Source organism: Schistocerca nitens, chromosome 3 (genome assembly GCF_023898315.1).
Source record: "Schistocerca nitens isolate TAMUIC-IGC-003100 chromosome 3, iqSchNite1.1, whole genome shotgun sequence".
Taxonomy (NCBI): Eukaryota; Metazoa; Arthropoda; class Insecta; order Orthoptera; family Acrididae; genus Schistocerca; species Schistocerca nitens.
This window is the reverse complement of record NC_064616.1, coordinates 507,523,909-507,538,940: the sequence shown is the minus strand read 5'-3', so window position 1 is coordinate 507,538,940 and position 15,032 is coordinate 507,523,909. Positions and strand designations below refer to the sequence as shown.

At 42.9% G+C, this 15,032-nt stretch overlaps 1 protein-coding gene across 1 annotated transcript in view; it reads left to right on the top strand.

Moving 5' to 3' along the window:
• The window catches only part of LOC126249310 (aquaporin AQPAe.a-like), a 76,776-nt gene extending 62,361 nt beyond the window's left edge, over nt 1-14,415 (top strand). Inside the window, exon 7 of the mRNA XM_049950964.1 lies at nt 14,187-14,415. Within this exon, the coding sequence (XP_049806921.1) occupies nt 14,187-14,415 (229 nt within the window). The remainder of the gene's footprint in view (nt 1-14,186) is intronic.
• Nucleotides 14,416-15,032: the final 617 nt, after the last annotated feature.

The window sequence follows — 15,032 nt, the reverse complement described above, 5'->3', positions numbered from 1 at the left end:
TTTTTCTGGACTCGCTTATCCAGGGAGGAGGGAGTTTTTGATTCCTCCCTTATCCGCTTACTACCTGTCTTTGACGTTGAGGGGGTCTGCGTGACCCCTTCAACCTGAGACAGTTTCTTCCTGGGGGTCTTAGGTGCTAGTCCCTTTAATTCCCTCCACTTGTCTTTAGGAAGCCATTCTTTCCCTTCCTTTTTCTTCTGTTCCCTGAGTAGCTTCCTCCTCTGAGCCCCAAACAAGCCTTTGATCTTAATCTGGTCTAGCTTCTCGGTTACAGTTCCCACTTCTGGCTCAGCTCTAGACCCTGAGTGAGTAGTGGAAATGCCTTCCATCGGTTCTGTCCCCGATGGTTGGGTATTTGAGGTCTCAATTTACTCCTCAGTTTGTTTTTCTTTATTTTCTATAATCCTGTCCATATTGGTCCCACGAGATTTGGGGATCTAGAAGGTCCACACCACGAATACCACTCGAAGTGTAAGGCTAATTACTCCAGGAGGTCGCCTGGTATCCCTGAGGTTCCGTTTGCGACACATCTTCCCATGTGCCACGCACCCCTCGGCACGGATCGCATCACACCTTGGGTTGGGTCAGGGAATGGGGTAGGACTAGGAGTGGATAGGGAAGGTGCGACGTTGTGAGACACTCCTAGTCTGATCCATCGGCTGAGGCCTTTCCGGCAGTAGGTCCTCTACGTTCGGCACAGCCCTCAGCTTCCCGCGAAAACGCAAGCCTCTCCACCAGCACGGACAGTGCTTCATCAAGGTGGTGTCCCCCGGAGAGGACAAGGCTTTCTAGTTGAAACAGTTGCGGCTTTCGACTAAAGTAATAGTGCAGTGAAGTATTTGTCTGAGGCAATGGTCACCACCCTGCGGGTAATTACTCAATGAAGAATAAAGTTAAACTTTCTGAGGGGTAGAAACAGGAGATTTCGATTGTGCTTCTGTGATGAAACTAAATTATTTTTAAAATATTGTTACCATTATCACCATTTAATAAGACTGTAACACTAATTACATAAACTACCATCAATTACATTTCTTAAATGCCAGTATTAACTCGTGACACAATGTGGTGGACCTGTGAAACGAATGAGTGAATATCGTCTTCCTCACATAGCCCACACATTACAGACATGCTTTGTACAATCCATCTGTGAGGTGGCGTACATTCAGGGGAGACAACTGAAACACTCCTTTGGTAACAGTATTTTTAACACTACATATGCAGTTGTAATCACATAGATTTCAACAATATCTAAATAAAACAGATGCGTTTTCTCGAATTAATACGTTGATTGCGTTACATTATTGACAGACCATTGTAAACCGAGGCAAAGCAATGTCCGTGTAGCTTAGATGACCAGCGAGATCCTTGCATTGCGCACCTCTCTGGGTCACGGGACGTGTGCGTGTTTTTCTAGCTTCGGATAGGCATGTAATACAGGGACAGAGTAGCGGAATATATCAATAGTAGTTCGGTATTGTTTTACCCAGTTTATGGGTTTGTCGAATGTGTATGAAAGTATGTGAAGATCAATGATACTATATAGTAACACAATATCCAACTATGTCTACATGTAAGAGTACGTGCTAAAAAATAATGCCCCCGACTTTTTTTAAAAACTCTTAAAGATTTTTAAATAAAACAATTATATTAACATTTTACATGTTTATTTTTCATGTCTACGTGTTTATTTCTCAAGATAGTCACTTTGACGACGAACACAATCCATCGAACGAGAGACCAAGTTGTTGATAATGCCACTGTAAAAAGTTTGAAATTATTGACAGAGCCACAACTCCACCTCCACTTTCACCGCTTCATCACTACCAAGGTGAAGTCCTCGAAGGTGTCCTCCAAATATTGGAAACAGATTAAAATCGAATGGGAACAAGTCGGGACTGTATGGAGTATGATCGATGACAGTGAACCCAAGATGTTTAATTGTTGCAGACGTCGCAACGCTCGTGTGTGGTATGGCATCGTCATGCTGCAGGAGAGGGCACTCTATATGTGGAAGAACTCTAGATCATGTTTTCAACAACTCGATAACACCACACCGTTTCCCACTCGTCAACTTGTTACGTTACACACCGCCATATTACACGCTACAATTCATAGCTCTCTAGCGGCAGAGGGTTGCAACTTACGTCAGCGAAGCGGGAAAGTCGGTCGAATAATATAAATGCCACGTAATACCTCAACCGATATTGAGAACAGAATAAATAATTCTGGACTATTACTTTTCAGCAATCCTTACCGAACGTAGTTCAAAACACGAGACGTATCTACACTCCTATGAATATTTAGTATTTGAAGATATTCTTTGTAGTAATGTTTTAAAGTATTTGATCAGGTGATGACAGTTAGCTGAAACGCTTAATCAGTGTCGGGACTAATAAAGTAAATCGTTGTGGCTGCTGACCTATAGGAAAACGTCCTGTCTGCCATTTTGAAGTCCATTAAATTCAATAGACCTTTTCAGTGTAATATGTATACTGGTTAGCCAGTAGTAGTGACCTACATTGAGCTGACAAAATTCATGATACAACGATATGCACATACACAGGTATGGGTAGTATATCGTACGCAAGGCTTAAAAGGGGAGCGCATCGGTGAAACTGTCGTTTGTACTAAGGTGATTCATGTCAAAAGGTTTCCGCCGTTGTTATGGACGCACAATGGGAATTAATGGACTTTGAATGCGGAATGATAGTTGGAGCTAGACGCATGGGGTATTCCATTTCGGAAATCGTTAGGGAATTCAATATTCTGAGATCCACCCTGTGTCAAAAGTGTGCCGAGAATACCAAATTTCAAGCATTACCTCTCACCACGGACAAGGCAGAAGCAGACGGCCTTCGCCAAATACCGAGAGCAGCGTCATTTGCGTAGAGTTGTCAGTGCTAACAAACAAGCAACACAGCGTGAAATAACAGCAGAAATTAATGTGAGACGTACGTCCAACGTATCCGTTAGGGCAGTGCGATGAACTTTAGCGTTCATGGGCTATTGCAACAGACGATCGACGCGACAGCACGACATCGCCTGCAGCGCCTCTCATGGGCACGTGACCATGTAGGTTGGACCCTACATGACTGGAAACCATGGCATGACAGGATGAGTCCCGATTTCCGTTGGTAAGAGCTGATAGTATGGTTCGAGGGTGGCAAATACCCCACGAAGCCATGGACCCAGAACGTCAACAAGGCACTGTGCAAGCTGGTGGTGGCCCCATAACGGTGTGGGCTGCTTTGACATGGAATGTACTGGGTCTTCTGGTCCAACTGGATCGATCATTGACTATAAATGACTATTTTCTGCTACTTGGAGACCATTTGCAGCAATTTAACCGTGACGGAAGTTCTACGGATAAACAATGAGCCATGTCACTGGGCGACAATTGTTCGAGATTGGTTTGGAGGACACACTGGACAATTAGAACGAATGATCTGGCCACCCAGATCGCCCGACATGAATCTCATCGAACAGTTATGGGACATAATCGAGAGGCCAGTTAGCGAACAAAATCCACCACCGGCAACACTTTCGCAATTATGGACGGCTACAGAAGCAGCATCCCTCCGTGTTTCTGCAGGGGACTTCCAGCGACTTGTTGAGTCCATGCCAAGTCGAGTTGCTGCACTGTACCTGGCAAAAGGAGATCCGACACGATATTAGGAGCTTTCCCATGACTTTCACATCAATGTAACTGCGGCGTTTTGCTGGTATTGTCTGTTGTCTGGAAAGGACATAAATACTAGTAAGACCGTAACTGAAGACACACACTTGGGAATTTTAGAGAACTCAGTAATCGAGCACAAACTATCTGTTAACAATCTTCAGTCGTCTGTAGCTGTGGCTGCTTTTGGGGAAAATAGAAACTACGCTTGATGGCCAGCTTAAAAATGAAATAGCTCTATAAAATGAAAAAGTAAAGCGGATCAGGCACATTTTTAAAAACGCTTTTAATGCAGTGTTTTTAATGGGATAAGTTTTCTGGAGGACACGTTTAGTCAACAAATTCTATTAATGAGGGAAATTACGTGGAATTGGTGAAGTACAGTATGATTCTCTTATAGTGGAGCACATAGAAATCTCTACTGTGCTTAAGAGAATCTCTAATCCAGTTCAAAATGATCTGATACAAGACATAACTTCGACCGTTTCATCAATTATAAATCGGAAATCTGTGAATGTTCCTTTTGTTACCGTCATTGCTGACGGAAATTCATAGGTTGCAAATAAAGCACAGTTTTGTATTTTCCTGTGTTTTGACTCTGAAGAGGAGATGAAGGAAAGATTCTTGGTGTTTTGAGATATAACTATTGACAAACATGGCCAGACTATTGCAGAACGTATTTGGCACATCTTATCAGAAATCGGATGTAATGTAAAATTTATTACACAGTCGTTTGACGTTGCGGTGACTATGGTGGGAAATCCCTTGATTTACTAGTGTTTACTTAAAATGATAATATTCACTGCCTCAGCTATCTGAATAGTCGCCGCGCGCCACTGCGTCTGTGAAAGTAAAACTGAGACATATAAGTCAGATGTGCTTAAATATGTATATTATGAAAATACGTTCCCCATGTTGTAGCTAATACCAGCAATGAACCAAAAATTCCTTAATTATTGACTGGTCGTGCGGTAGCGTTCTCGCTTCCCACGCCCGGGTTCCCGGGTTCGATTCCCGGCGGGGTCAGGGATTTTCTCTGCCTCGTGATGGCTGGGTGTTGTGTGCCGTCCTTAGGTTAGTTAGGTTTAAGTAGTTCTAAGTTCTAGGGGACTTATGACCACAACAGTTGAGTCCCATAGTGCTCAGAGCCATTGTTGTTAGTGTAAGTGATCAGACACAAAGCATTGGCAGCCTGAGGCCACAATTTCTGTCAGTTCAGAAGTAAGGAGGCCAGCAATCAAATGATTTACATGCAATAAGTATAGTGCACATATTTCAGCTTGGTTGATTTTCAATGGGGGTGCAGGGTGTGTGTGAACCAACCGTCGCTAGGGAGAGGAACGGTGCAGAGGCAGCATGTTTTGTAACAAGTGTTTACCCTGCATGTGAATAGTTAGCCCTCTTTTCTCAGAAGGAATTGTAGGTAATAATTGCGATACACGGAGAACTGCTCCATCATTCAATAAAAATAGATTGTTAGGAAAAAGCTATACCGACTGCCTCATTTATTCATTAGTTGGCTATTGAATAAACCACCCACAAACACTAAATATCATTAATCTTTCTTTATTTTAAAAATAAAAGTGTTCATAGAAGATTCTATTTTCATTCCAAAATTTACATGATGCTGGGGGGAGCGGAATGGGCATACTAGCTAATATCTGATTACACTCAGGAGTAATCGTCTTATTACGGTTGGGAACCACTGGTCTGACTCTTGATACAAGTTAAGTACGATAGAAAATCTCCTTCAAATCCAATGAAATACCAATTTAACCAGTTCTGCGATTGAAGTTTTTCCTAAATTAGAGGACTACAAAATCTCGTTGTCTCCATCGTTCATTACGTGTTTCAATCTCCATTTCACTAAGATTTCTTGCGTGACTGCTCGGCATCAATCTCACCGTGAAATTCATATTCAAATGTTTCATACTCAATGGTTGGAGGTGGAAGAGTTAAGCTAGGCGAAGCTACCTTGTTTGTCACTTAGCGCTGTCATATATGTGACGTACCTTTTCAAACGCAACAACAGCCGTACGTACAGTATGACGCCAAAATTTACGTTCGTCTGCAACTTCTTCCCGCCAACGGCCTTGTCGCAGTGGTAACACCGGTTCCCGTCCGATCACCGAAGTTTGCGCTGTCGGGCTGGGCTAGCACTTGGAAGGATGACCATCCGTCTGCCGAGCGCTATTGGCAAGCAGGATGCACTCAGCCCTTGTGAGGCAAACTGAGGAGCTACTTGATTGAGAAGTGGCCGCTCCGGTCTAGGAAACTGACATACGGCCGAGAGAGCGGTGTGCTGACCACATGCCCTTCCATATCTGCATCCAGTGACGCCTGTGGGCTGAGAATGACGCGGCGACCCGTCGGTACCTTTGGGCCTTCATGACCTGTGCGGGAGGAGTTTAGTTTAGTTGTAGTTGTAACTTCTTCCCAAGTCTGAGGATTGAGATGAGTCTTCTTGACTTCTTTAAGCTGATCTTCGTGACGCATCACTGATGTTCTACGAGGGTTCCAAGCAGACTGCAGTTCGCTGCAATGAACTCGGCGGGGCAGTCCGGCGTCACTCATAAGGCAGGTATGTGTGCACGAGTCCCAATAGCTCGTGCGTCCAGTGCAAAAGGGGAACACAGCTCAATGGAAAAAAGCTGTCAGGAACATGAGAGCAGACGCAAATAAATCTTTCACCGAAACCTAAAACCCAGCGACTGGTACATCATACGAGGAAATTGCGATGCTTCATTAATCGAAAGGAGACGAGGAGCCTAGCCCAGTCTTTCCAATAAGACAGTCACATCATAAAAGTAGGCTTAGCAGTAAACACAACCTTCAACAATATTTGCAATCGATTCAAGATTTTATGTCGTTCACCGCCAAAGTGAACTACCATTATGTCTTACTGAAGCAAATCCACAAGTTCCTCAGTTTCACCAATATTTCTATTTAGAGGAACATCTTCAAATTGCCCAAATAACGTTCACTAAATTTCCCAAATATGGATCAAATTACTGGCAAACGTGTGAATATTATCGCTGAAGGAACTAACACATCGGTATCAGAAGTGACTGAACCTTTAGCTATACAACAACCTAACGCAAGAAGTTTGTTAAACAAAATTAATTATATGAACACTAATGTTGAAAGTTGTACAAAGAACAATCATTACTCAGTCTCGAAGAAGGAACTGTCAGAAGATGAATTTCTCAAGAAAAAAATAGCGTTTTCTGAGATGTGAGAGACATAGTAGCAACTGGATTCAGATAGTAATTCCGACAGCTACCGTGTGTTAATGCGTTTAATAAATCATAATTGCAAAATTCTAGCACTTAATATTTGCAAAAGAACGGAAAGATCTTTAGAGTCTTGGGGAAGATCAGTTTGGGTTCCAGAGACCTGTACGAAAACGCGAGGCAAAACTGGAGCCATGACTTATCTTACGAGGTCAACAAAAGAAAGGTAAACCTAGGTTTGTAGCGTTCGTAAATTTAGAGAAATCTCTTTGACAGCGTTGACTGAAATAAAAGGTACTACCCAAAATTTGTGAAAATATCCCCATGAAAATCTGGAAGTTAGCCTTATATCTTAATTTTCACCGTCACCTTAAAAAGGCGTTTCTTCACGCTTGTATGCAACACTTAGGGCGATTTTCGCATTGTTGGAAGCAGTGCTGGAAGTCTTCTGGTTGACTTGGATTCAAAATTAAATGCGTTTTTACTTGAATATATTGTATGGAATCAAAACGCCGCACTTTCAACTTGAATTTCATTTTCGGAAGGAGGAAGAAATCGCAAAGGAACAGATCACGAAAGTAAGGTGGAGCGAGAATTTATCTTTCTCCTCAGACTACCAGCCATATTTACATCACTTAAACCACTCAAATGTTCTTGCCTGGCCAAATACATTTTCATTAAAAAGCTCCCTTAGTAGGCGGTGCGTTTGAGCATCACTTTTGCGAAGCTTAAAGCAGAACATAACGTCGATACTTTGTTTTTTCAAGTCAGCGATTTCGAAATACAAAGACGCAGTAGCACACGGTGTAATAAATTCACCAATAACGTCCTCACCAATGTACTCACAATGACGCACATGACAGAATGGCAGCTGAAAGACACAACTACGAGGGTGTTCCCACAAATACCCAGTCGTTGCTGAAAAAATCTATGGATTAGAAAGTATACGATCTGCGAAGCATATGTTTCAAGTTTTAAAGACGCCACATTGTTTAGTATTTGTTTGGCAGCCATCAATAGTGAACGTTGTGAGTGAACTTGTGAAAATGGAGAAAATTTGTCATCGTTATGTGATACAATGGCTTATTTGAAAGGCCTCAGCGCAACCAATATTAAAGTTGAGCTAGATTCTACTTTGAGAGAGTCTGATCCTTCGTTGGCAACAGTAAAATATTGGGTAGCTGAGTCTAAACGGGACCGTACGAGCTGCCACGACGAGCATTGAAGTGGTCGACCAAATGAGGTGACAACTCCAGAAATCGTGAAGAAACTCCACAAAGCGGTACTGGATGATCGTCGAATGAAAGCACGCGAGCTAGCAGACACAGTAGGCATTTAAAAAGTGCGGTACATTGCATATTATCTGAAAATTTGGACATGAATAAACTGTGTGCAAGGTCTGTGCCGCGTTTTCTCACGCTCCAACAAAAACAGTGTCGTGAAGATGTTTCAGCTGAGTGTTTAGCGAAGTTTCGCAGCAACAAAGAAGATTTTTTGCGCCGTTTCATAACCATGGATGAAACATGGGTCCACGCGCTTCACTTCCGAGGCAAAAGAACAATCAAATCAATGGACACAAATTGGAGAACCGACTCCAAAGAAGGAGAAGACCGTTTCATCTACCGGCAAGGTCATGGCGTCGGTTTTTTGGAATGCGCATGGGATAATTTTTATTGACTACCTTGAAAAAGGAAAACTATCAACGGCGAGTATTATGCAAACTTATTTCAACGTTTTGGCGAAGAAATCAAGCGAAAACGGCCGCATTTGGCCAAGAAAAAAGTGCTGTTTCCTCAGGATCATACACCATCTCACAAGTCCGTTATTGTAATGGCCAAAATTAATGATTAAAGTTTTAATTGCTACCTCAGGCACTCTATTCGCTAGATTTAGCCCCCCAGGATTATTTTCCGTTCCCAAACCAGAAAAAATGGCTCGGTGGTCGAAGATTTTCAACAAATGAAGACGTGATGTCGTCAGTTAATGGCTGTTTTGAGGAGTTGGACAGTTCTCATTACAAAAAGGGTATAGAACTTATTGAACATCGCTGGAAAAAGTTTATAGAGCTGAAAGGAGATTATGTTGAAAAATAAATACATTTTTTCCAAAATTTTTGTGTTTTCTTTGTTGGGTCGGGTACTTATGGGACCACGCCCGTAGAGGCGCCGATTGGCGGAAGTTTCTATGCTGATTGTTTGGGCGTAACATTCAAGCTTCGGAAATTTTGGGCAGCAAGGATCAAATACGGGGAGTGAAAGGTTTTCTACAACTAGTACAGAAACTAGACTGCAACAATAGCACTCAAAGAATATGAAAGAAAGACAGTAGTTAAGAAGAGAGTGAGACAGGGTAGTAAACTTTCTGAACAATAAGCAAGTAATAAAGGAATCCAAAGAAAAATTCAGATTGCGATTTAAAATTCTAGGAGAAGAATTAAAAATTTTAAGTTTTGCCAATGAAATTGTAATTTTTTCAGAGGCAGCTAAATATCGGGAGAAAACAGTTGGACGGAACTGACAGTGGTGTGAGAAGAGGTTATATTATGAATATCAACAATAGTGAAACAAGGTAAGGAAATGTAGTCAAATGGTTCAAATGGCTCTGAGCACTATGGGACTAAACATCTGAGGTCATCAGTCCCCTATAACTTAGAACTACTTAAACCTAACTGACCTAAGGACATCACACACATCCATGCCCCAGGCAGGATTCGAACCTGCGACCGTAACGGTCACGCAGCTCCAGACTGAAGCGCCTAGAACCATTCGGCCACACCGGTCGGCGAAATGTAGTCGATTACATCAGGTGACGCTATGGGAATTAGGTAAGGAATGGCATTAAGCGTAATGAAAGTTAGTCTACTTGGGTTGCAAAGTAAATGACGATGGCCACAGTAGGAAAGAATAAAATGCAGATTTGCACAAGCAAGAAAAGCTTTTTTGAAAAAAAAAAAATGTGCGTTAACACTGGATACAAATGTAAGTGTTAACAAGTATTTTCTGGGCGTATTTGTCTGGACTGTTGATTTTTACAGAACTGACATGTAGACGATAAACAGTATGGACAAGCTTTTGAAATGTGAAGCCATAGAAGAATGCAGAGGATTTTATGTGTAGATTGGATAACTGACGAAGAGGTACTGAATCGAAACTGAAGGACAGGAATCGGTTGGTAGGAAACATACTGAAGTGTCAAGAAATATCCAGTTTGGTTACGGAGGGTAGGGAGAAGTAGATAAAAATTATAGAGCGAAACCAAGGCTGCAACAGTAAACCGGTTTAAGAGGATGTAGATCACAAAAATGAGGAAGATATGAAGTGGCTTGCAAAGAATGAACTAGCGTGGAGAAATGCATCGAAACAGTCTTCGGACTGGAGACCTCAACAACAACGACGACAATGTATTCTTTCAAGACAAGCAAGATGGAAAGCCATGTGTAACTCTTCTAATAACGTCCTTTGATGTATTTTCACTATATTTTGATTATTCCTATGTATGTAATTTTCAATGAAGTATATTCAGCTTCAAGAGAACAGTTAGTCATCCCGCATCCGCCGACTTTGGACTGCTGCACAGGAGACGGTTTCGCTAATGGGAGCAGCTAAACAGCATCAGTATGTGATTAAATGTCAAATATATGCACCACTTGACTTTCCAGTCAACTATGACGGGATTTCAACAATAATGCAACACTGTTTCGTGGAAGCAGGTTGGTTTTATTAAGGATTCCTATGCATCACATTATTGCCCACTTTTCTGGCTACAAAACACTATTTTTCAACATAGTCTCCGTTCGGTGAGAAGGCTTGAAGACACCTTACTGGCCGGCCGGAGTGGCCGTGCGGTTCTAGGCGCTGCAGTCTGGAGCCGAGCGACCGCTACGGTCGCAGGTTCGAATCCTGCCTCGGGCTTGGATGTGTGTGATGTCCTTAGGCTAGTTAGCCGTGGAGTGTAGCTAAGTCTTATTTTCCGGCTTAAGCAGTACCCTGCTTTCCGACTCAGTCGCAGACTTATCGGCGCACACAAACATGTGCAGCTTATCGATCAATGAACCTTCTCCTACGCTACAAACCCCAATGGGCACTGATCATCCACACAATGAGTGCTGTTTTCTCAAACGTTCTGGTTTGATGGTTATTCATGTCAGTCGGCTACTGACTAAAGCGATTACACGGTTTTTTGATCGGCATGGCCGAACATTTTCTTGTTCTCCATCATCAGATGATATCCTTTGTAGTGGTTATGAAGGTGAAACCTAAACATCACTACGTTGTTCGGAAATCGAGTAGCATTTGCTTCCCGATGCAGGAACTTAATCGTACGGCAGCGACGTTCGTTATTACTAAAGCGATGCGCCAAAATGGTTACACACCTAACCTTTCGCTAACTTTCCAAAGTCAGGTAAAATGACCCTTCTGTTATTAAAATGGTGCTATCAGGTGGTCGTAGAGACAAGCGGGTTGAGCCTATTCAGGCAATATCACAATCCCCCTACGAAAGATTCAGTATCTTCTTACTAAATAGCATGAAGATATTGTTGTTGTTGTTGTCTTCAGTCCTGAGACTGGTCTGATGCAGCTCTCCATGCTATTCTATCATGTGCAAGCTTCTTCATCTCCCAGTACTTACTGCAACCTACATCCTTCTGAATCTGCTTAGTGTATTCATCTCTTGGTCCCCCTCTACGATTTTTACCCTCCACGTTGCCCTCCAATGCTAACTTTGTGATCCCTTGATGCCTCAGAACATGTCCTACCAACCGGTCCCTTCTTCTTGTTAAGTTGTGCCACAAACTCCTCTTCTCCCCTATTCTATTCAGTACCCTGAAGATATTATCACTCTCAAAATAGCTGGTACTGCGTAAAAGCATTATTGTCTGTACTAACGAAAGCCAAGTGGATGTTAGACAGTCGTACCCAGCCACGAACAAGGTTGAACCACCTGAAGATGTCGGACAGTTGCTCCGAGGAAATATTGTGGTACTTGCACAACGTCATTCGGCGGCAAACCCGTGAAGACTGTTTACGTGTTAAATATGGTTATATGGTTTCAGTTACAAGTAACAGAGTATGTATCTGTTTAAAGATGAAATGACGTGCCGTGCGGTTTCGTGTTGAACAGGGATATGAACCCAGCACCTAATAGAATTGTGCACTATGCAGAATCAAATGTTAAATATCGAAATTTTTCACCAGTAGTGAGTTGATTGAAAGGGAATCGAACCTAGCGCCTATCGTCGTTGTTTCCGGGCCATAAACAGACGTTAAATATCAGTTAATTTCAGCAGAATCGATATGTGCACACGTTTGAACTGGAAACAACGTGAAGAAAAGTACCATCCCTTTCCACCCTGAGAGAAAATTTCTTAGAAGTTTATCTGATAGGTATCAGTTTCTGTACTTTATGACCTCTGGAATTAGGCAAAAATACTGAAAAAATTCTCATGGTGATAGTTCGTTCAAGAAGTCACTAGCACTATCATGTTACTCAAAACACATACATTTATAATATCCAAAAGGCACTTCATGCATGTGTTTGGATACCTTACATGAGTTAAATGAAACATTCTAAGTCTAAGATAATGCAGGAATTGCCTTAAACTAACGAAATATAAGAAAACATATTGTATTTAGCTCAATGACACATGGCTTTGTATTCATGTTAAAGTTTGAAATGATCTGCTGCTCTCTGGTGGTCACAATACTGAACAAGAGAACAGCCAAACAGAAACTGTGAACTTGCAGAATTGTTGCAGTCTAGAGTTACACAGGAAAGCTATGAAGCTGAGCCACAGCAAACATAAAATAGAATCCGCACAATAATGCAGGCCAGAGTGAAAAGGGATACGCTGACTCGGAGTCGAACACTGCACACATCAACGTTGTTAACTACACACGAAGTCTGGAATCGCGCGACCGCTCGGTCTCAGGTTCGAATCCTGCCTCGGGAATGGATGTGTGTGATGTCCTTAGGCTAGTTAGTTTTAAGTAGTTCTAAGTTCTAGGGAACTGATGATCTGAGATGTTAAGTCCCATAGTGCTCAGAGCCATTTGAACCATTTTGTTACGTGGCAAAGAGGTCAAAGTCGGCCAAAGATAATATCTGAGTTCGAATCCCAGAACAACACCAATATCTTTCAACACCTCAAATTCAAATACAATAAATAAGCACCCAGCGAACCTACATAAGACTAGATGATCAAGAAAATAAAATATATGGTGTAAGAAAGCTTACTGCTGACAGAATTTCAACTTGGGACGACTACCCCTCTGTCCATAAGACCAGTGGTAGAACTTGACAGTTCCTAACATAATTTTATAAATTCAAAAGGTCGGAAAAATAGTAAATGTTGCTCAATATCATGGGAAATGACATAGTAGTAATCAGTAATGAAAATGAAACATCTCAGTCTGCAGAGATTTTCAAATTTCAAAATTTTCATCGGAAGTCGTTATCCTGGCAGTGGACCAAGAAGATCTACGGTCCACAGTGGAAATTATGTTGGCAACTATATGCTGTCTGAGGCTTTCCTGGCGCATATGATGCTTCCAATGTTCTCGGGTGTACTGCCCAAAGAGATCGTCGAAGTCCACGATATTTCGGCGAACAACCGTTTCGCAATCATTCGGAAGTACTGATGGAATGAGGGGTCTGCGATGTGCTCCCAGCATATATCCCTGCGGGTCCAGAACTCTGGTCTCGCAGGTTCCACGCCGTGCTCAATGATGGGGTAACGTGCGGCCAATTTTGGATGATACATGCATTGTCCAAAACTGGTAGACAATTGCGAAAACATAAAATAACTCCAGTTTTCCGCTCTCCAGCCGAAATACGAGCCCTATTAATGTCGGTCAAACACGATCTGCATCTCAAAAGAGCGGGGGTGTTCCAAGTCCCGTGTGAATGCGGGAAAACCTATATTGGTCAAACAGATCGCCGCAAGAAACACGAGTGCAACATCCGATTACTGCAGCCCAGAAAGTCAGCAATAGCATAACACTGCATTGAAAATGGACAATTATCAGCAAACGAAGGTCTTGGTCATCACGAACAACTTTAGAGACTCCATTTTAAAGAAGCTGTTAAAATACGTATGACGGCTAATTTAATAAAGAGGGACACGGGTTTCCAACTAAGTAAGGCATGGCAGCCAGTACTTAGCTCAGTCAAAGAAACTCGTAACATCCGCGCGCGAGTCCCACCACCGCATTCGCATGTCCCCCCACCACCGAACACAGTGCGGCGTCTGCTGGGCCAGAACTCTGTATCCGCAGGTATATCTACCTGGAGCGCACCGCAGGAATGTACCCTAACCTATGCATCCCCTCTCCACCTGAGACTACTACAACCCCCGACGTCCACATCTTCATAGAAAGCGGAGACGCAGCCGGACCATCGCAGACGGGGAAGACCGAAGTGCCACCCAAGGGCAGGAAGCGGAAGAGCCGGATAAACACCGCGCCAGACGCAGACGGCTGGAGGAGGCCTAAGAAGAAGGCGTGAGCTCGCCGATTCACCACCACAGCTGTCGAGCTGCAGAAAACCTTCCAACAGCTGCCAAACGACGCACCTCAGCCGTACCCTGGGCGTCGCCCCCCCCCCCCTCCCAAACCCATGATCCCACAGCCGATCATAATCTGATTCGAAGAAGCATACAAGACGCTCCTTGAAGTAATTAGGAGTATAGCTAATGATCTCTTCCAATTTAAGCCCACAGGAAAAGACTTATACCAGCTACACACAAGGTCAATGTCCGACTTTGAAAAAGTCACCAAAGAGTTGACAATCAAGAACTGGGTCTACTACACCCGCCACAGACAATGAGAGGCCAATCAGCCTGGTAATGAGAGGTCTCCATATAAATTTAACATGCAAGGCCTACAGGAAGATTTGCTAGCACTCAAAATTGTCCCAAGCTCGTTAACTAAGATAAAGTCCCCCAAAACAAGCAAAGAAACGCCCTTGTTTCTTATTATCGCTCCAGGCACAGCAGGTAACCGTCAACTCCGCAACGTCACAAACATTGCTAACATGAGCGAGACGATGGAGAAGCGCGGCCCATGACTATGCCTCAGGTGCCACGATCTGGACCTTGTAGCCAAACATTGCATGATGCAGAC